Source organism: Tubulanus polymorphus, chromosome 6 (assembly GCF_964204645.1).
Source record: "Tubulanus polymorphus chromosome 6, tnTubPoly1.2, whole genome shotgun sequence".
Classification (NCBI taxonomy): Eukaryota; Metazoa; Nemertea; class Palaeonemertea; order Tubulaniformes; family Tubulanidae; genus Tubulanus; species Tubulanus polymorphus.
The window spans coordinates 3,331,767-3,351,348 of NC_134030.1; the positions used below are offsets into that span (position 1 = coordinate 3,331,767).

General features: G+C 37.1%; 3 protein-coding genes across 5 annotated transcripts; 1 reads left to right on the forward strand and 2 right to left on the reverse strand.

Annotated features, from left to right (window-relative positions):
- Nucleotides 1–1,598: 1,598 nt before the first annotated feature.
- Nucleotides 1,599–5,205, forward strand: LOC141907365 (BAG family molecular chaperone regulator 1-like). 2 transcript variants are annotated; one of them, XM_074796982.1, is made up of 6 exons: nucleotides 1,599–1,662; nucleotides 1,995–2,132; nucleotides 2,672–2,754; nucleotides 2,851–2,964; nucleotides 3,771–3,944; nucleotides 4,618–5,205. In XM_074796982.1, exons 1-6 carry the CDS (start codon nucleotides 1,617–1,619, stop codon nucleotides 4,678–4,680), a joined length of 618 nt encoding a protein of 205 aa, XP_074653083.1. In that variant the 5' UTR covers nucleotides 1,599–1,616; the 3' UTR covers nucleotides 4,681–5,205. The 2 variants fall into 2 exon arrangements, with proteins under 2 accessions (XP_074653083.1, XP_074653084.1); XM_074796983.1 differs by having other exon boundaries at nucleotides 4,706–5,205.
- Nucleotides 5,206–5,472: 267 nt separating this feature from the next.
- LOC141906972 (ABC transporter G family member 20-like) lies at nucleotides 5,473–12,780 on the reverse strand. Of its 2 annotated transcripts, none has more exons than XM_074796483.1 (18): nucleotides 12,520–12,780; nucleotides 11,903–12,062; nucleotides 11,317–11,471; nucleotides 10,737–10,844; nucleotides 10,055–10,223; nucleotides 9,630–9,722; nucleotides 9,466–9,553; nucleotides 8,991–9,096; nucleotides 8,400–8,565; nucleotides 7,873–7,979; nucleotides 7,708–7,778; nucleotides 7,213–7,399; nucleotides 6,971–7,059; nucleotides 6,579–6,682; nucleotides 6,390–6,462; nucleotides 6,133–6,219; nucleotides 5,940–6,044; nucleotides 5,473–5,716 (listed from the first exon to the last, which is right to left on the reverse strand). In XM_074796483.1, the coding sequence occupies exons 1-18, from the start codon at nucleotides 12,639–12,641 to the stop codon at nucleotides 5,607–5,609; spliced, it is 2,100 nt and encodes a 699-aa protein (XP_074652584.1). In that variant the 5' UTR covers nucleotides 12,642–12,780; the 3' UTR covers nucleotides 5,473–5,606. The 2 variants fall into 2 exon arrangements, with proteins under 2 accessions (XP_074652584.1, XP_074652583.1); XM_074796482.1 differs by having other exon boundaries at nucleotides 8,991–9,099.
- A 2,781-nt stretch (nucleotides 12,781–15,561) lies between these two features.
- On the reverse strand, nucleotides 15,562–19,578 carry LOC141906870 (serine protease 1-like). The gene is made up of 7 exons (XM_074796317.1): nucleotides 18,904–19,578; nucleotides 18,156–18,393; nucleotides 17,894–17,951; nucleotides 17,476–17,599; nucleotides 17,110–17,271; nucleotides 16,545–16,681; nucleotides 15,562–16,055 (listed from the first exon to the last, which is right to left on the reverse strand). Exons 1-7 carry the CDS (start codon nucleotides 18,986–18,988, stop codon nucleotides 15,876–15,878), a joined length of 984 nt encoding a protein of 327 aa, XP_074652418.1. The 5' UTR covers nucleotides 18,989–19,578; the 3' UTR covers nucleotides 15,562–15,875.
- Nucleotides 19,579–19,582: the final 4 nt, after the last annotated feature.

The window sequence follows — 19,582 nt, forward strand, 5'->3', positions numbered from 1 at the left end:
AATCATTCGATTACTTCAGTACCGATACATTATCGTCATTCAATGTTATTATAAAGATATGTATTTTTACGGATAGACAGTTATTAAGGTATAAAAACCTACGCCGTTTCCCACACTTCAGGTTCTCGTCAATCCAATCAAAATGCGTCCAGTTCTCCGTGCAATTTTAGGTAAGCACACATCGGTATTTGTGGTAAAGTGACGATTTTAATTCCTTAATTATACACACGTCGATCTAGTCGATCGTTTCTAGCTCTGAAAGGAAGGACAGGGCCCGGTTTCACGAAAAAGTGTAAAAATTAAATTTGGTGTAAACCTTAATTCGGTTAAAAATGTTTTAAACCGAATTAGTTAATTTTTGGTGTAAATCAAGTTTCACCAAAAAGTGTAACAAGTGAATTAACTAAACTGGTTTAGTGACGTCACCGCATATAATTAGTGTAATCAGCATTAATTAAAATGGCGTCACTTCTAAGTTCAGCAAACTGGGCCCAGCAGAATATCCTCGGTAGAAAGTTTAGATATTTGGATATTCATAAAAGAACGAACATTTCTATCTGTATCATATTCGACGGAATAGAGCGATACGAAAAATGATAATGTTTTTCTTTGATGATAGTAAAAGCACAAGGAACCTGTTCCATTGATGGAAGGCATATTTATGGATTTGTCTATTTTTTACCATTACCACTGGCGTAACTGGTTCCCTGCTGGTGTTTAGTGTCTCTGCTCCAAAGAATTTTTGATGTAACGGGTATTTTTGTTTACAGTGTTATTATCGGTGGTGGCTTGTGTTTACGGCTATACTTGGCCCGGTGAAGCAGAAGTCGAACAGTCGTGTAAAATCTACGTTTGTGGTGAAGATATTACCTGTATGAGGGATTGTCTGTATGCCGTACGAACGCATGTCGAATGTCAGGGTAAAAACACTACTAACGGCGTCGTCCAATGCACTGGATTTCTGTTCGCTTCAAAACTGAAAAAAGTTAGAGAAAATCTTACGAAGAAGCAATAAATATTTCTCATGGAAATTAGTGTTAGTATTTTTGTTTTTGATACAGGACAGATGAGGTGTTCATCCAGTCTGGCTTCTGTGGGTTGGTTTAGTTTGTGTGCTGATGAAAAAAAAAACCCACTGAATAGAAATTAGAACTAATAGAGGATTTTGAGAGGTTCGAGACAAATTCTGTGACGCCACAAGTTTCACTTCGGTGATGTGATGCGTGGACAGAGTCATAGGGTATACGTTTGTGGTTCCTTTTCGATTTTGATATGTATTTTTATCTGAAAATAGTTTGATCAATTATGGGTTTCTTGAAATGTTTTAATGAACGAACAAAGTTGAACCCGGCGCGGCAGAGATGCTGAAGACACCGGGGAAAATAGAGTGTCCCAGGTTTGAACCCGGTTCGTGCTTGCGGTGGCAGGACCGTACAGTCGCAAAGCCGACTGCGTGAAATTATAAATATAGCACTGGTCCGAGTGCAGAAAGTCAAATAGTCAACACAGTAATTTTCACTTTTGAAAACAGTGTGTCCGTTTCACTGTATGGTGCTGCCACCAAACTCTAAAGCTTGTAATTGAACCCCTTCATTACCGGGTTGCGAAATACCAAGATGGCGACTGACGGTGTACACAAATTGAATTTAATTCTTATGCACGGTAAAAAAAACTGATGGACAAAATGATTGTTTTAGAAAAATAATTCATCGCAATGCTACCCATGGAAGTAGATTAAATGGTTGTTTATTTGTGATCTATTGACATCGTTGAGAACAGTTTGAAACCAGTAGATTCTATAGTCGAGTGATGCTGTCGTCGACTTCGACACGGCACCACTCATCTTGACCACTCAGTACACTGTTGACTTCTGCTCTGTCTGAGACCACACGACTGTCTCTTGAGTCCTGACAGGTCCACCGGAGCTGTTTTTCCTTTCTCGACGGTGTCGTTGGTGTAAGTTCTTCACGCTGTCCTGTGTGTATGTATTTCAGGTCAACAGAAACACAATATTCATCTGGAACTTCCCGGTGACGACGAAGCCGGTAATGCTATAACAGTGGAACATTTAGCGAAAGAAGCTGAAAGGGTAACGACTGTACCGATTAAATCACAACGACTCATCTTTAAAGGTAATCTGTCAACAGTAGCTCCAGACAGTAAACACCTACAATGCCTTGTCACAGCTTTTTCTTTTTTTCTAAATTCAATATTTATTTCATGAAGAAAAAGATTTTTACAAATATTATATGTGTTTTATGCAGACATTATAGCAAGATATTTAAAAGATGTAAAAGCTTATCCAGGATCCAGTTCCATAGATAAGATTTCACCATGAGTTAATTCACTCAATAAGTTTATGATTTCAGGTGTATTACTATTGTATGATTCTCTTATAGGCCTAGTATAGCGCTATATAAACAGATGAATTATTGATAAATTATTATTATTATTACTGGTATTATTATTATTAATATTGAAGATAAACTAGGCCTACAAAGTTCAACTCCGAGATAATTGAGAATTAATTAGAATCCTTAAGTAGAGCTCAATGTGATGAGAATGAACCCCTGTAGTGTGTATGAAATTATTGAATCAGTTCATGATGAAACCTAGAACAGTAGCAGTTGATATATTTCTATTAAGTTTCAATGTGAATATTCTGTTATAGGTAAATCACTAACAGCAATGGATAGTCGACTATCTCAATTAGGTTTGAAAGATGCTAGCAAAGTGATGCTTATCGGAAAAAAGGTACTAACAATTTAAAAAGTATATGGCCTGTGCTATTGGTACAATTTTTTCCTCATAATTTGATGATTTATGAGATGATTATATTTTTGGTTTAAGGCAAATGCCGAAGACGATGCAAATATTCAAAAATTGAAAACAATAGAATCAGATGTTAGTAAAAATGCGAAAAAACTAGATGATATATCATATGAATTGGTTAGTGCGGAACGGGTAAGTTTTAACCCTTTCAATTGCAGATAATTGTGCACACAGATGTAGTTACAGGGTATGATCTAAGCACTTTTTGTCTCAAAGCTTTTTTCCCAATCGATACAACAGTTGGAGTGCTTGTGTAGGGCAAGTAGATTTTTGAGGGGGCCAAGTAAAATTTCAGATATGATAGCCCCCGAGCAAGTGGTATATATTCCTTAGATCGGACCCTGTAGTTAGCTTATTTTAATGACGCATGTATATGTGGTGACACCTATACAGCTGCATATGAACTACATTTGTGTACATGTATAATGAAAGAAGTCTTCTGCCAATCAAAAAACACCTATGTACCACGCAGTAGTTAAGTATGCTGCACACTTTTACAGGTCATAGTTCATTTTCCATTGACGTTGATCTTCTGTCTCCAATCCAAAAATTAGACAAATCACATGGCTAGACTAATTGATTAATCTTTAGACTTCATGTGTGGCATGATTTTTTCGAATGTTATATGCAGATTTTTAGAAATTGTCATACGAATTAGCATTTCATTACAGTGGAACCTCGTTATAACGAACTCGGGATACAACGATTCATCGGATATAACAAAAACAACATTGTGTCCCACGTTTGACAATTTGATTAATTTCATACTGGATACAACAAAATATCGGTTATAACGAACCTATTTTCTGGTCCCCAGAAGTTCGTTGTAACGAGGTTCCACTGTAGCAGAGCACTCGTAAATCTGAGGTTATGCACTCTACTGTAAAAATGAATTCAGAAATGATCTATATACAGCTATGTCATATATTGTATTGTAGGGTTACGTGCAAGATAATCTGAAAAAAGATGTTTTGACGAAACTGAGTAAAAGACTGGCGGCCGTCATAGAGCAATTCATGAAATTTCTAGAAAAAGTTGATGGTATACAATTTAGTGAAAACAATTCGTCTCAAGGAAGACGTCTTCGTAGAGATCTCGTCGATAGAATTCAGGTACGACAATAAAAGTAGCGTAACTCGTAGATATCGCTGACACGATTGAATCTATGTATGATAAAGTCAAACCCGGTTAATCTATCACTGGTTTAACCGTATTAGTTCTTATTCCTGCTTCTAATGGACTGTTGCATTCACTTTTCGTCTGTTCATCCAACTATCGACTGAAACACCTGTAAAATGGATACAAAGAACCTAACTCTGACACAGCTAACTCAAATTATTACTAATTCGGTCGGTTTGTTCTAGTTAAGCGAGGTATACTCTGTACGGATATCCATAACTCACTTATGCAGCTATCGGTGTGAATCCTGTCCCCATATCTCACTGATAGATGCTCTTTAGAAGCCAAAAACCTGACCGATTCCTGAATGAAGTTTAGAAAAAACATCGGATTCCCGACGAGCATGATAAAATGGGCTGCTGTAGATGTGTCTAATGTCTGTTGTTTGTCATTTTCGAAAACGTCGAAGCTGTGGTGAATTAAATACTACTTCGGGAAGGATGGACTCTGTCATCTAAGTGAAATTGTTGATATGACTGTTAGAGACTGATATTAATCTCAGTATTTCGGAGTGAATGAGCAGAACCCACTGTTCATGATATAATGAGTTTATTCTGACAGTTTCAAAGTTTTGACTATACAAGACTTTTGGTTTATATTTTACAGGAATTATTAAACCGTTGCGATGATTTGGCGCACTCGCTGAATGAGATGTTAACTCCATCCTGATGATGACTGCTTAAATTTATTTCAGTGCCGCTAGTTCCCTTTGACCAGCTGGTATCTGCTTGCCTACATGAACTGCCTGCCTCGTTTATCTCTAAAAGTTTTACGGAGAAGATAAAAACCATGAGACGAACTAAGTCACGATCCTGTGTCCTTAGGTAAAAGAAAAGATTCATTGTTTTTTGAATAGTTGAAGTATGAAATGATGTACTTTTTTGTTTTTGTTGAATTAATCTCTCAGTCTATCTCAGAGTTTTATAGAGAAAATGAAAACCATGGGACGAACTAAGTCACGATCCTGTGTCCTTAGGTAAAAGAAAAGATTCATTGTTTTTTGAATAGTTGAAGTATGAAATGATGTACTTTTTGGTTTTTGTTGAATTAATCTCTCAGTCTATCTCAGAGTTTTATAGAGAAAATAAAAACCATGGGACGAACAAAGTCACGATCCGTGTCAGGAAAAGGAAAGATTCATTGTTATTCGAATAGTTGAATTATGAAATGATATAAAACGTTTTTATTTTTGAATAAATCAATCTTTTGTTAATGATTGAATCAGTATTTTGATAGGTTTAATATGAAGGAGGACTGATGATTTTATTCAATGTGTCTGGTTTTGTCAGGAGCTGCTATATCTCGTATCGCCACACTGCTATCATTTGTTTGGATCTTGTTCTCGGTGGTTTGGACATCTGTTACCTTCAATATGCATTGACAAACAACAAACAGAGATAGAAGACTTCAACGTGCAAAGGAGCGAATATTTCAAAGAACTCGTAGTATTTCTTTCGTGGTGTATAAAAAATCTAATTTAATTTGACAAAGAAAAATTGGGTTTAACAAGTAAACGACACCGGAATATCAACAATTTTCAGTGTGCGAACAAAGATTATACAAAAAGAAAAAAAATTATCTTCATTAAGTAAAGCTTAGATAATTCGTAGTTTGATGATGAGCACGGAAAGAGCCATTAGACCCCAGCCCCAACCGATAGCTACTAGGAATCCACGCCACACATGCATATACGATAGACCCCAACCTGAAATATTAACAAAGTCATTGTTTATTACCCGAAAAAGACGGAAAGCCTGAAAAACATCCTCAAGAGAGTTTCTGTTGACATTTTTTATCGAATGTATTTATTTGTATCTATTTTAGGAATAAACGATAATCAGCATACATAGTGTCAGAGAATTTCGAAGATTCATTAAATCTTCGATAAATAACTGGACAAATATATAATAATTCATCATAATAGTTACCTCTTCCGAGAATACATCTCATAGCTTCAGCGGGGAATGTAATTGGTAGACCATAACTGATGTATCTAAGCCATGTCGGTATTGCTTCTATCGGCCATATTATACCTGCAACAAATTTCCAAAAGCATTTTTAAATCCTATCAATTGATGATAATTGTGGATGAAGGAGAACTCGTTTCACACTCTTACTTACCGCTGATCAGAAGACTCGGATAAAGCGAACCCAAAGAAAGCTGTATTGCATTTACTTCATTTGTGCTGATTGAAGATATCAGCAGTCCTGAAATCAACAGAAAATAATGGAAAACTCGATTCATTCCAAGAGTTTTACTTTTCCCCACAAATGGGAAGAGATGCTCGTCGACTTGTTTTAATTAGAACAGCGGTAACATAACAGAATTTATATCGCACATTATTAAAGCGCAATTTGGTGATTTGTAACATCTTTACCTAATGCCATTCCATCAAGTCCCGAAAACAACGTCATTAGAATCTCTAAGATAATCGGACCCTTAATTGGCACCTGGAAAATAAATTGAACTGTAAAGAGGCTTTTTTCATTAAAAAAAACAACTGAGAGTTGTTAGGCAAAACACGAAACCAGAGATCCATTAGCATTTGAGCTTGAACAAAACTTACCGAAAACACTAAATGTGTAACTATAAGGAGTACTGCGATCTGCACGACTAAAACTACAGTCTGAGCGATTATATGAGCCGCCATTATTTCAAACGCGCTAATAGCTGTCAAAACAATAAGGAAAATCATTCCGATATACATAAAGAAGTAAGCATTTTCGAGGCCGTAGGTACAAGACGCGGTTCTGTTCTACACGGGTGGATCTACGAAGAAAACCCTGCTTTCTTGTTGACGTCATCCTCTCGAAGATTGCATTATTCAGATACATTTTCTTCAAAAACATCTTCTAACCCATCATTTTCTTTTCACCCCTGTCATCATCCATATTTTGTATAAGCGTTACTGGAGACGAGTAATTTCATCACGCAGTAATTGATAAGTAAAGTGATTACCTGCTACTAGGCTTCGATCCAATAAACCTTCTTTCTTCTCTAGCACAAACGACAAAGCGGTCAAACCGGTCGCCATGAAGTATGTGATGCTATGAATTAAGAAAACTGCAATTTACCCCAGAGTCAAACGAATCTTTGGTCTCAGAATCTCAAATTCTATCCAACAACTACGTCGTTTTCATTCATATATTTTCTTCGGGTGAAATTGCTCTAGTGGACATCGTTATCATCACTAGACCTACCTTAGAATAATTCCGGGTGCCATGAAGTTTGTGAATTTAGGGTGTAGATCTCCGTAAACGGGGTTTTCGATGATGATAGGAAGTCTGGCTATAGCAGGATTCATGTGTAGACTTAACGTTACATTTCTGGCAAATTCTTCGAACGCTTCCATCGTTTTCTGTTGAATCGACGTTGAAATAAGATAATCTAGAAATTCGGAAAGAATTTACCAGCACTATTTACAGAAATGTGGCCAGATGTTCAGAGAAAGAGAGCGTTTGATGTCAACGATAGTGGTTATTACACATTACATTAACGTTAGAACATCCAGGAAATTGATACATGCACAGGCAAGACATATCATTGTCACTAAAAAATGACATTCACATCTTGAACAAGTATAACCAGGAAGCAATTCGTACAATTCTTATTTATACACGCTATGAAATATACGTAATGTAACGCATGGTTAGATTCATGAATAGCCTTTCAGAGACAAATCAATACAAACTTACTTGTCATGTCTAAATAAAGGTGAATTGAACCTCCTGATATTGTTGCATTGTCTATCGGTTGATTTCCAAATCTTTCAGAAGATAAAAACGAAATCTAAATTTTGAAGGGATTTTTCATCGAAATAAACTACGATTTCTCAGAGTACATCAAAATCTATAGGTTACCTGAGGATGAGATCTTGTGTGAAGTTTTTACCAATTTCAATCACTCCCCAACTGAAACCTGATTGTACTGAAGAATAGGCCGCATTGTGATCATTACCAAAATCATGCTACAAAAAGACACCGAATGTACAATAACGTGGGACTGGTTTCATAAACCGTAACAGAGTAGAATCAGAACCAGGTGGTCTTGTGCGACTTGTTAAGACCCTCAATTCTTTGCCCTTTTCTGAATGATCTGTTAACGTTTTTCTGCTTTATCATATGGAATCTTTTCAAATATTGCATAATTAATGGGAAGATAATGAACAGTTTTTTAACTTGTAAATGCTGTAAAATGTATCAAACCCATCCACGAATTTTTGAATGCGACGCCTTTCTAATGTGCCTACAATTACACCTTTTAACGATGATGCGTCACAAGACCTTCAAAAGTATATACCTTGTATCCACACCGCGATGGCGACTAGAAAATTATCAAAATCAAAACATATTTATTCATTTATATACATCAATCTAGTACAACTTACCAGCGATAAGACATTGTCATCAATAAACCCTAAATATAATGCGCCGAATGCTGGTGCTGTTTCGTTATTCACGACGGCCATTGGTAAATCCTTAGGATCTCCTCCGATACACAGACAAAATAGTAAAATCTGGAATGCCGGTAACAAGAACTGGAACAATAGAAATCTGAAATATACGATGGAAAACGTGAGGAACATAGTTCACTGAATCTGGATAAGATTCGACGATCATGCTTTATTCGATTACTCGGAGTACGGAAAATAAATTGAAAGGTGATGGGAAAAATGAGAAAATAATTTTCTATAACAGGCGTCTTGAAATCGTAGGGACCAGGGAAAAAATGAAAATAATATCATTTTTTGTTGTTCCATGTATTTTCCGCTCAAAGTCTTGTGGAGTTGAATTCAAATGAAGAAAACTATTTTTTGCAAAACGAAATTAGATCGAAAATTGGCGGAAATATCAAGAAAAACGTCTTTTTAGATAATTATGATGAAAACACGGCGGCGGACTAAAAAATAAGTTATTTTTCTAACATGATGTTTCGGTGGAATTGCTGGTGGCGGATCCGCGCTCTGATCTATACCTACCCGATATTACGTCTAAGCATAATGAGGCTTTTTATCACGATCGCCAGGATGTTTCGCGGTTTCGGCGGGGAACAAAATTTCGATGCTTTTTCACGGATACTTTCTACTACTGAAATAAAAAACAAAGTGATTAGAGAAGCCACTTCGCCCCATTTACAAATTCCCGGAGTTTACCAAGTTTGTTTGCAAATACATGTATGTCAAATCCCTTGAGTTTTCCCCGATTCTTTCTAGAATTTTCCGATTGCATTTTTTCTGGTCAGATTATACGTTTACTCGCGGGATTAAGATTAACAAGAATACAAAACAATCGACTGAAGATAGATAGGGGATTATACACCTTACCTTCATATGGCCAGTTAGTTAATCTATAGGCCTATCGTTTATTTTCTTAAATCTTACTGTTCATAAACTTTCGTTTAGATTGATTCGATTAATGATTTCGCTTTAAGAATTACGGTATTTTCTTTTTTACCAGATTGTGTAAATCGAGTAGATGTTGCTGGTGTAAGTAAAAGTTCTTGTTCTTCTGTTGTTCCTTCACTTCTACGAACACTATCAACCTGTATACAAAACATTTCCACGCGTTCAAACTGCTTCTATCTATTTTCAAAGATTGCAATATTAGATGCTAATTACCTTGCTCTTACCGACTGTCAACCCTTCTTCATCTTCGATATCATTATTCGCTTGATCGTATTGGCACAAATAGAGGAAACAGTCTTCTAAAGTCTAAAAATAAAATCTTCGGAAAATATAGCCCTCTCAGAATGCTTTATCGTGTCAACTTATTACTCGTCATTTGAAAACTACCGAATTTTCTGTTTCATGTTATGAACTTGCCAGCGATAAATGATAATATATCTGGTGAAACAATATATAAATGTAGAATGCAACGATGTGATGAAAAATTAAAACTTCATTAGAATATTAGAAATATTTCGTTCGAGTGGTTCCTTCATTGTAGACTGTAGAAAGGTGGTATAGGAACAACCCGAAATAAATATCCTAAATCTTTTCTGTTTTTCATCAGTTGTAAGATTTCACATTAATATTGTAAATACCTCCATATCGTAAAGCCTAATCAGCTCATCGGGTGATGATTCAGCCAATAGGCGACCGTTTCTCATCAAGCCGACTTTATTCGCCTGTCGGGCTTCCTCGATATAGTGAGTAGTTATAACTATAGTCGTGCGACTCGTCTGCGATATCTCTAATAAATGATCCCATATCCTTTAGAATAAAGTGGAGGTACGCAAATGGAAACGAAGTAAAAACTATTCAAGAATGATCGATAATTTTTTTCAATCGAAGAAAGAATGTTTGAAAATTACTATCTATGTAATTATCGTTCGTTTGATCGTGACGTAACAACAAAGTATTGATACGGTAGACCTGATTTAGAATCTACGCCGGGGTCTGTCATGTAAATCACGTGTTAGGCCATGGACTCTAAAACGAAATGAGAGTCCATAGTTCAACTACCGATATGGTGTCGTCAATGTTTGTATTTGTATTTTTGTTAAGTGTTTAATTCTTTTCTTCTCGATCCTTTGTTTGTTTTTTCCTAAGGGTACGCGCGTTACGCAGACTTCGAGATTTGTGCGGTTTGCTGGGCTTGCATATAACATTAGATGCAGATATGTTAGTAAAATCCGATGCGAAAATATAGTCTAGACTATTGTCGTGTGATAAAAAAAACAAGTGGCTTTATATACACGTTTGCCCAGCGATTTTATTAAGTACCTTTGTCTTAGAAGAGGGTCAACTCCGACTGTTGGTTCATCCAGTATTACTAACGGCGGTTCTTGTAGTAACGCAATAGCAAATGATACCCGTCTTTTCTGACCACCACTATATATACCAAAAATATCAATTTAACTGCTTAAATGATATATCAAAAGGATCAAACCGACTATCGATGCATTAAATGCAATGGGTAGGCATCGTTGAATACTAGATCGATTACTTCGTGATATTTATGTTTTTTTGCGAAACCCTCAATTCGTGCCAGGACGTGTTGCACAGCGCCGGTGTCCAGGGATGATTCTAATAAGAATTTTCTGAATACGATCCAACATCTTGTAACCAATATTCATACATTCGATATTCTTTGACGAAAATGAATAAGTTTCGCAATAGAATTTCATAAGAAAAAGTGAAAAATGAAAGCAAAACATTTTGGTTGTTGAGTATCAGTCCACCTGAGTCGAAACGCCGTGGTCTCATTTTAATAGATTTTATCGTATGAAATTCTATTGCGAGAATTATTCATATATCTACACAATTTACACGGATTCGACGTATTGCTATTTGATATTTTTACCTGAGGTTTTCGATCACTCTAGTTTCCTCTGGTAGTTTTAGAAAACAAATCAAGAACGCGATACGTTGATTCATAGTTGTCTTGGACATTCCGTGAAGTCTCCCGAAATATTTCAATGTTTCTTCTATCGATAATTTCTCATATAGCGCCAATTCCTATAAAAATTCAGAAAAACAACGATTAAAGGCGCGCGTAAATCGACTTACTACGTGATATTTAAAAATACAAATCGAATCAGTTCCGTAAAAACAAGGGTTATCGATCTGATTAGATCAAATTAGAAAACACGTCTTCAAGGAATCACCGAATATAATCGAATTCTATCATTATTAACGCACTTCAGCCTGGACTTTAAAAGTCTGTTTTAGAGTCCATTTGTTAAGCGGGTCAAGTGCTTTAACGAAGTATTTTATAGAGGCCATATGGTTTTAGGTAATTCACTACTTCGGTCTCAAGGGAGGCAGAAAAACCATAGCTTTTTGTTCAACTTGAAGGCAATGTTTTTATTAAATCTGAATACTAAACATGAGAATACTAAATATGAATAAATTAGGCCTACAGTCATTCTACGCCTTTATTTCTCTACCTGTGGCATATATCCGACAAGTGGACCGGGAATACCGTGATTTATGGCGCCGGGGATTTTGCCCAAAACCGTCAACGATCCCGAATCTGCCTTTAACCTGCCTACGACACATCTGAGGAATGAAGTTTTTCCGCAACCGCTCGGGCCCAACAGACCATATCTATCGTAGAAAACATTGGCAATAAATAAAACTGTGATTTTCAGGTATAATTTTTTAGATTCAGTTCGATTGACGGAAATTATGTTTTAACGCGGTTCTGTAAAATGTTTGCCTAGTTGGTTTTTGGCTCCAATGTAAGAAACACGATAAAACAATGTCAATCCAGCGGGAAATGATTACCGGATATTGTATAAACATTCCTCGAATGTTAACTATTTATTAGTGTTTCATTAAAAAGGAATACAAATAATGATGAATTATTGGATGAATGCAGACGGTCTCAGATCCGCTGCCGCTGCTGCTACTACACAGTCAGCGGTACTGCAATATTATCGATTTACGCGTTACTCATTTCAGAACACTAACACATCAGCACACAGACTCTCCACTCTCCTCAACAAACGTCAATTTTATCTATTATACATAAACCTAGGACTATCATCACTCTCATACTCACACTCCTCCTTTCGGTACATTTACATTAAGCTCGTCTAAAGCAATCTGTTTCGTTTGCGAACTGTGATAGGATTTACTCAGATTGTTAGCCACGATTGCCATACCACCGAACGCGTCCATCATCTGGATCAACAAGGTGTGGGCTCCTGGCTGCAAATGAGCTCAAAACGGGGCCTCACGAATATTTCCAATTATTATCCTAGTGTCACTGATACAAGTCTCGTGTCTGTTATGACAGTTCTATGTGCTTGTACACTGTGTGTGGGTGACAAACTGTGCCAGTTCAATATAATACGAGTACTACAGTACTGCGAGTCAAATAGTTCTTAGATAAACCGCTTGGTGGTGAGTGTAACGACGTTTTGTCCAGGAATGTGTGAAATTTTTGCTTTCGATATAATAAACTTAATGGTCTGAGAAATAACTTCACAATAACAAAACACCATTAAAATATCACTTTAAAACTGTACGTACTTTATTGCTGGTTTTTAATTTGTTTTGCAATAAATGTAGATTTCATTAAATATTTACGAACTTGGATCAAACACTTTCTCCATATTCAAACGTAGCTGACTCAAGTACATGAAATGTGATTTCAACAATTGTGAATTGTTGATGTTTAATCCACAGGGGCTCATTCGTCAATTGAACTTCACGATCCCCAATAACTTGATATAACGAGTTTTTTTTAATTCGGCTCATTCGTCAATTGAACTTCACGATCCCCAATAACTTGATATGACGAGTTTTCTTTTAATTCTTTTTCTCAAATGATCAGTAGCTTAGATCTTGATAGGATATAGCGGAGTTTATACGCGCACTTTTCAACGCGTCGTGTACCTGCCTGCGATCCGCTTGTAAATATTGTGACTGAGGTTGATTGAAATTAGTCTCTCGTTAACAGCAAAGTCAATACTCGGCTAAACTAAACTCACACAGGGCCGTATCGAACTGATGGATTGAAGTGTAGGGCCTACCTGTTCATCGTCAACGAGAAAAAAGTCTCTGCTCGAATTTCCATGAACCGGTAATTATTTCTTGGTGAACGTGTACATAACGGTTTTCTGTCATTCAAACTGGCGCCTGCTGCGCACACTGCCGCGTGATGCTGTTTGCGTGATTGATTATGTTTAACATGACCTAAGATATTGAAGAACTGAAATGACAAGTCGAATTTTCTCATGCTGTCCGAACTATACTTTCTCTAAATGGACAGGCGATTGATAAGCCATCAAGATGACCGGATGTCACGTGATAGCGGCTATTTTCGTCGCCTGTCATTCTTTCTTCACTGTGACCGGAAGTGCTACCAATTTTCGGCGGGTTTTTGTAGATACATCAGTTTCCGGATCAGACTATAAACTGATCGAATATGAAAACGTGAACAGACTGAAATGTGCGGCAGATTGTGTTTCAAATTCCGAATGTAAAGGATTTAATTACGGGAGAAATATAGTGAATTCGTCAACTGGGTCACAAGATGGTGGTGAGATTTTATCTTTGAAATTTTGTCGCTTGTTGAAGTCATTAAAACAACCTCATGTATCGCAACAAGGGATGCATTTATACGTAAAAGGTAAAGAACATTGTTAATTATTAATATGCAGGTAATTTAATCAACTGCCTGGCCTTACCAATTTCAGACTGGTGCCCGCATATACGATGAATTTTGAAATCTCTAAAAAGTCAAAACATTCTCCAAATGACACGTTTATCAGTTCTTTGATATTTGATCTTAATCGCCACATCTTGAATATCAATGGCTTTTAAGAGATCGCTTAGAGGTTTTCATCACAACTCTTTGTTCGAAATAGACGTATATACCATCAGTACCGTTACATTTTGCCTACGGTCTTTTTAAGAGCTGGGCCGTATATGCCACCGACGTCATTTTCTTTCGATTTCTATTTTAGAAGCACACGATATTCCAAATAATTACGGCTACAAGGAACTTTCTGACTATAAAGGAATATGTTACTATTTCGAATGGAAAACATTGACGAATTGGACGACTGCGAAACAGCGTTGTTTCGATTTGGATGGTCGTCTGGCAGAACCGAGGAATATTCAACAAACTGAAGCCGTACGAAGTTACATTGTGACTAACTACATGGCTGGTAGGTTTTCAGGGCTTATCTCACAATACATGCCAACGGCCGTGACACTGAAGGCACTCTAAAAATCCGAAATGCCGTTTTTGAATAATAGTAGGAAAAAGCCAAAACTGCCTTGAAAATTTTTGCCAATGTTTTATGAGGCAAAATAGTAAATTTCCAATTCTTAGGTCCATTACACTCTCAAAGATTTCTTGGGCGGACTTGCCACTCAGCGGTCACCAGTCTATGTATGAAGCCAACCAGATGGGTTGTTTTTTTACGGAAAAGGTTTTTCGTAGTTTTTCACCAGCAGGTTCGCTCTATCAATACCATGCATTTGATGGCGGCGAGTATATGAGCTTCGGCGGGAGACAATCAAACCTTGGCATGCGAGGATGATCGACTGGCGACTGTTTGTGACGCGATGAATTGCCTTTCTTGAAGAAAGGTTGAAAAAATTCAAAAAGTCGTTTTGAAAATTTTTGAAATGTTTTATGAGACAAAAATCCGACGAGTTTTTGTGTGTGGTTGGTGAGGGCGTGCCTACAAAATTAAATAGGCATTAAAATATAGTGCCGTTACATTTAGGACTTAAAATACAGTGTCCATTGCATCTCTGATATTTGATATCATTAAATACAATTTATTCTTTATTTACATAGCGAAATTCTGGATTGGTCTTCACGCTAACAACGTTATTATGAACGATTGGCGATGGATTTCGGACGATACAACATGGATGACGTTCGGTGGCTTTTCCAATCAGATCTGGTGTTGGGATTATCCGACACAGAACGCCGCTGCACGTTGCGTGACGATACTCTGTTCAAATTTCTTGCTACGAAACGTATTGTCCAACGTGCCGTGCGACGAAAGTCGCGGATACTTATGCGAAAAGGTGTGTTAGACGAAAAAGAAAAAAAAACGACTTCTTCGATTAGAATCTAATTGTATTTTAAACGCAAAACGTCTTTGCTGATGGCTTTACACATTTTCTTCGTGATCGCATAGTTTTAAATACGGAGTTCTATTCGAAAATAAATATCAGGCTTGGAGTTAGTCTCAACCGTAGAATCAGGCGCCAGTTGCACAGTCACGTTGGAACAAATGATTTTGAGATTGTTTTTTTTTGTGGGCTGGGAATCTACGAACGTAGCATATAAAACTGGTCATACGGTGTTAGGCTTTCTTAGACTGCGCGTATTAACAACTGCACCGCCTTGGCCCTTGAGAATCGTTTGAGAAATATAGTGACTCGTATCTAATTGGAAGCGATAGTCTGTCGAATCCATTCGATATAGCTGGATACTCGAGTAAAAACTCCCGGATGTTTACCGGGGGTTTTACTAGTAAATGAGGCTATACCCACTTGAATCCATTTATCGGTGACGGTGCCGTGTTGTGTCGAGTTTTTGCAAACCAATGACCCTCCGCTGTCACCCTGCAAATTGGACATACGTATTTGAATGTTACATCACAGCGTGAAGAGAACGATTACGGTTAGCATTGAGTAGTATTCAGTAAATTGATTCAATGCAATTAACAGCGACAGAAATAAGCGCGAATAGAGGCCGCAGCTACGTACACGCATATCAAGTGTTACATTATAAACTTGCTTATTGGTCGGAAATCATTTCGAGCACCATTTTTGCTTTTTTTAGTGAATAGCAAACTAAACAATACGAATATTATACAACTCCTACATCTATGGTGGTTATGGCATTGTAAAAGAATATGGAATATCCGAGGATATATGGAGGATCCGTAGGAGGATGTTGTCTAGATGGCTATACGCGCCAAATATTGGTATATTAACTGAAACACGATCGCAAAAACCTTGAAATTTGTTTTCAAACAGTCAGCCGAAGCTTGAACGGAAAACAGAACTTTGAATTTTGCTTTAATTGCGTTAATACATTTTCTAACGTACTTGACAGATTCCTTTATCAGCGTTGAAATAGCCGGCACACAGACGATTCGTGACGTCAACGCCGTACGTGAATTTACATTTCAAATCTGGTATTTTTGGCAGGCGAATTTCCATCGCGTAGTCGGACACTGATTCACCTAACAGAAGGAAAAACAAGAAAATTGTCAAATTCATAGTTTTCATTTGATTGTTCGAACTGTTCGGATTAGAGGATTCAATTCTTTAAAAAAGTTGTCGAACAGAACATCACAGGACGTGCATAACACATCACTCCTTTTCAGGAATGAGAACCACCGTGATTTTGTGTATTAGAATTTGATTCGAATTTGATTCGGTTAAACGTTCAATGCAAAGGTTAATCTTTGGGAACTAAGATCCGAACGACGTAAAGCAAAAACAAACAAACTCTGAGATCAATTCTAACCAACTGCTTTGGGAATGACCCTTGGAGGTTGTTGGCAATCCAAAACCAAAGATATAGCTCTATAAGATCAAGAAGCAATATCGAGGAGATGAAATTACTTTAAGCCTAAAATTGTTGGTCTAAAATGTTCATTATTTTTACCTTTATGCTGGCATCCCCAGCCAGTCATCACACATATTTGGTTGTCAGTAGGGAAACTGGAATCCCCGGCTGCGGGTAGGTCTATTTGTTCAGCTGTATGTAAATTCTGCAGTGGAATGTCTTTAACTAATTTCACCAATGCTATATCATTCAACCATCGTTCTGAAAAAAGGAATATTTTTCCCAATTGAAACGTTTTTGTTTTCATGAAACCATAACTAAGAAAGCCTCTCCATTTCCTGTGAACTTATTCTGTGGTTTTTGAGACAATATTTCTTCAACGATTCAGTGTCTGAACAATGTAAGTTCCTTGTATAGCAAAATTTAAGAATAAACCAGTTTTTGCCTCAGATGACATAATCTTACTGATGTATGAATCGTGGTACTGAGGATGTAGAATAATTTTCGATGCTTTCATGTTCCACTGCTGCCAACTTTCCAGTTTTACAGCTTTACCGACTAAATGTTTCATCCAATCCTTAAAACTCGGCTGAAAATTTAGAACAAGAAGATCAGGGCGTACGATCAGGGAGATGAGAACTCCCGGCACGAGTGACTTAAAGACTGCAGGGGAACTGAAAGTCTACAAACGACTAGTAGAATAGATAAGACCTGACTATTTGGATAATGGTCGAAACGTTGAATAGAAAATCAGTTCAAGAAAACCTTTCGGACCAGGTTTTTCTTTTATATTCTAAGACTTCATCTTCATATTCTCGTTACAAGATGGACAGGGGTTTTCACCACGGTTTTAAGTATGTGTAGCAATGTATTCATATCCTACCTCGAGTTTGACTGCATTAAGTCTAGCTTTCCAATATTGCGGGTTCATTCCTTTCTTACTGAAAATGTTGTGAGATAATAGAACTACTTAAACAACATGGGCCTTGTTTTATACACTAGTGTTATCTATAACCTGGAGGCTAACTCGATTGAAAATGTATTAAGTTAGTCCCCGGGTTAACGTTAATACCAGTCTATAAAACCGGGCCCTGGGATTCTGAATAATAACGTGTTTGGTGATCGCGGCGGACATGGAAACTTACTTGGCAGTAAAGCAATGAGCAGCGGTAAGAATCCATCTTCTATTTATCACAGATCCACCGCAATATAATAGAGTTTTAGTTAATGCAAATCCGAATATTTGAAGTTTAGGAATTTCTGCCTGTAAACTGACCATCCACGGCCACTTACTGCTGTCTACAATCCGTTCACCTCCGATTATTCTCTTCATCACTGTTTCATCATTCTTTTTATCTTCATCCGCTGTTTCGCGAACAGATTCTTAACATGTAAGGACATTATTTTTAGAAATCGTTAATTAAATACGAAAGACTCACCCGTTTCTGAACGACACAAATATGATGCAATACGTGGTACATTCATAAGGACATAGTAACATTTCATGATACATGCGGACATAATGTACATAACGTAACTTGAACATAATGTCTTCATTGGATATCTGTCTTCGAATCTGTCCCAGGTTATTATTGCGATGATGCTAAGAAATCCTTCATTGCGCCTGTTCTTTGAACTAGAGAATTATCTACACATTGAAAGATCTATATTTGATTTAAAAAAAGCTACGACGAGAAATCCTGCATCCTTCAGCATTTCATTCTTCAGTCAAAGTACGTAGCCAATGGCAAACATGACGTTATACATGGTTTATTCACTGAATATGAGTTAGATTGAGAAAATGTATTCAAAGATGTCGGCGTTAAGCGAGCAGTGGCATTAAAATGATGGCATTAAAACAAACCTTGACTGTATACTTATCAAGTAACTTACCCGCGTTCACGGATAATAAGAGAACAGAAACACTGTAGAAAATCAGTAAAGCAAATCTCAAACACTCTGCAGCTGAAGCCATCATTTTCTCTCTCTTTATAGTATATATACATACACTATAGTAATTAATGCTTCGAAATCACCAGTGCCGCCTGTCCTGATGAGTGCTAATTAACAGCCTCATTATACCGAGGCTAATTAAGTAGTGTAGTAGATCCAACTCAATGGCGTTTCACTACTTACCATTAAATGTTCTTCTTTCGCCTCTCATCGGGTCATCATACATATATATTTTCATTCTGCGTTATAAATTAGTTATTTTTTGTATCGTAATGTACTGAAAGCTCGAATCATTAACCTTGAATTTACCGGTGAAATTATAAAGTTGAATACAGTTTACGTGGTATCGTGTATATAGGGATTTATAAGTTTCACACGTTGGCGACTGGCAGTAGTTTTAGACGCGCTCAGGTCGCCGCAACTGGCAAAAAACCAGTCGATGACGTTCGCTGCCAGTTGCTCGAATCAGTCGCTTCTATAGTTGCAGTCGCAGTTGTAAGGGCGACCTGAGTGCTCCTTCGACATACCACTCCAATCGTCTCCAAAATAAAGATACAGAAGTATTCTGCCCGATACATTCAAAATAACGAACTCGCTCTGCTCATGATTGCGGGTTTTC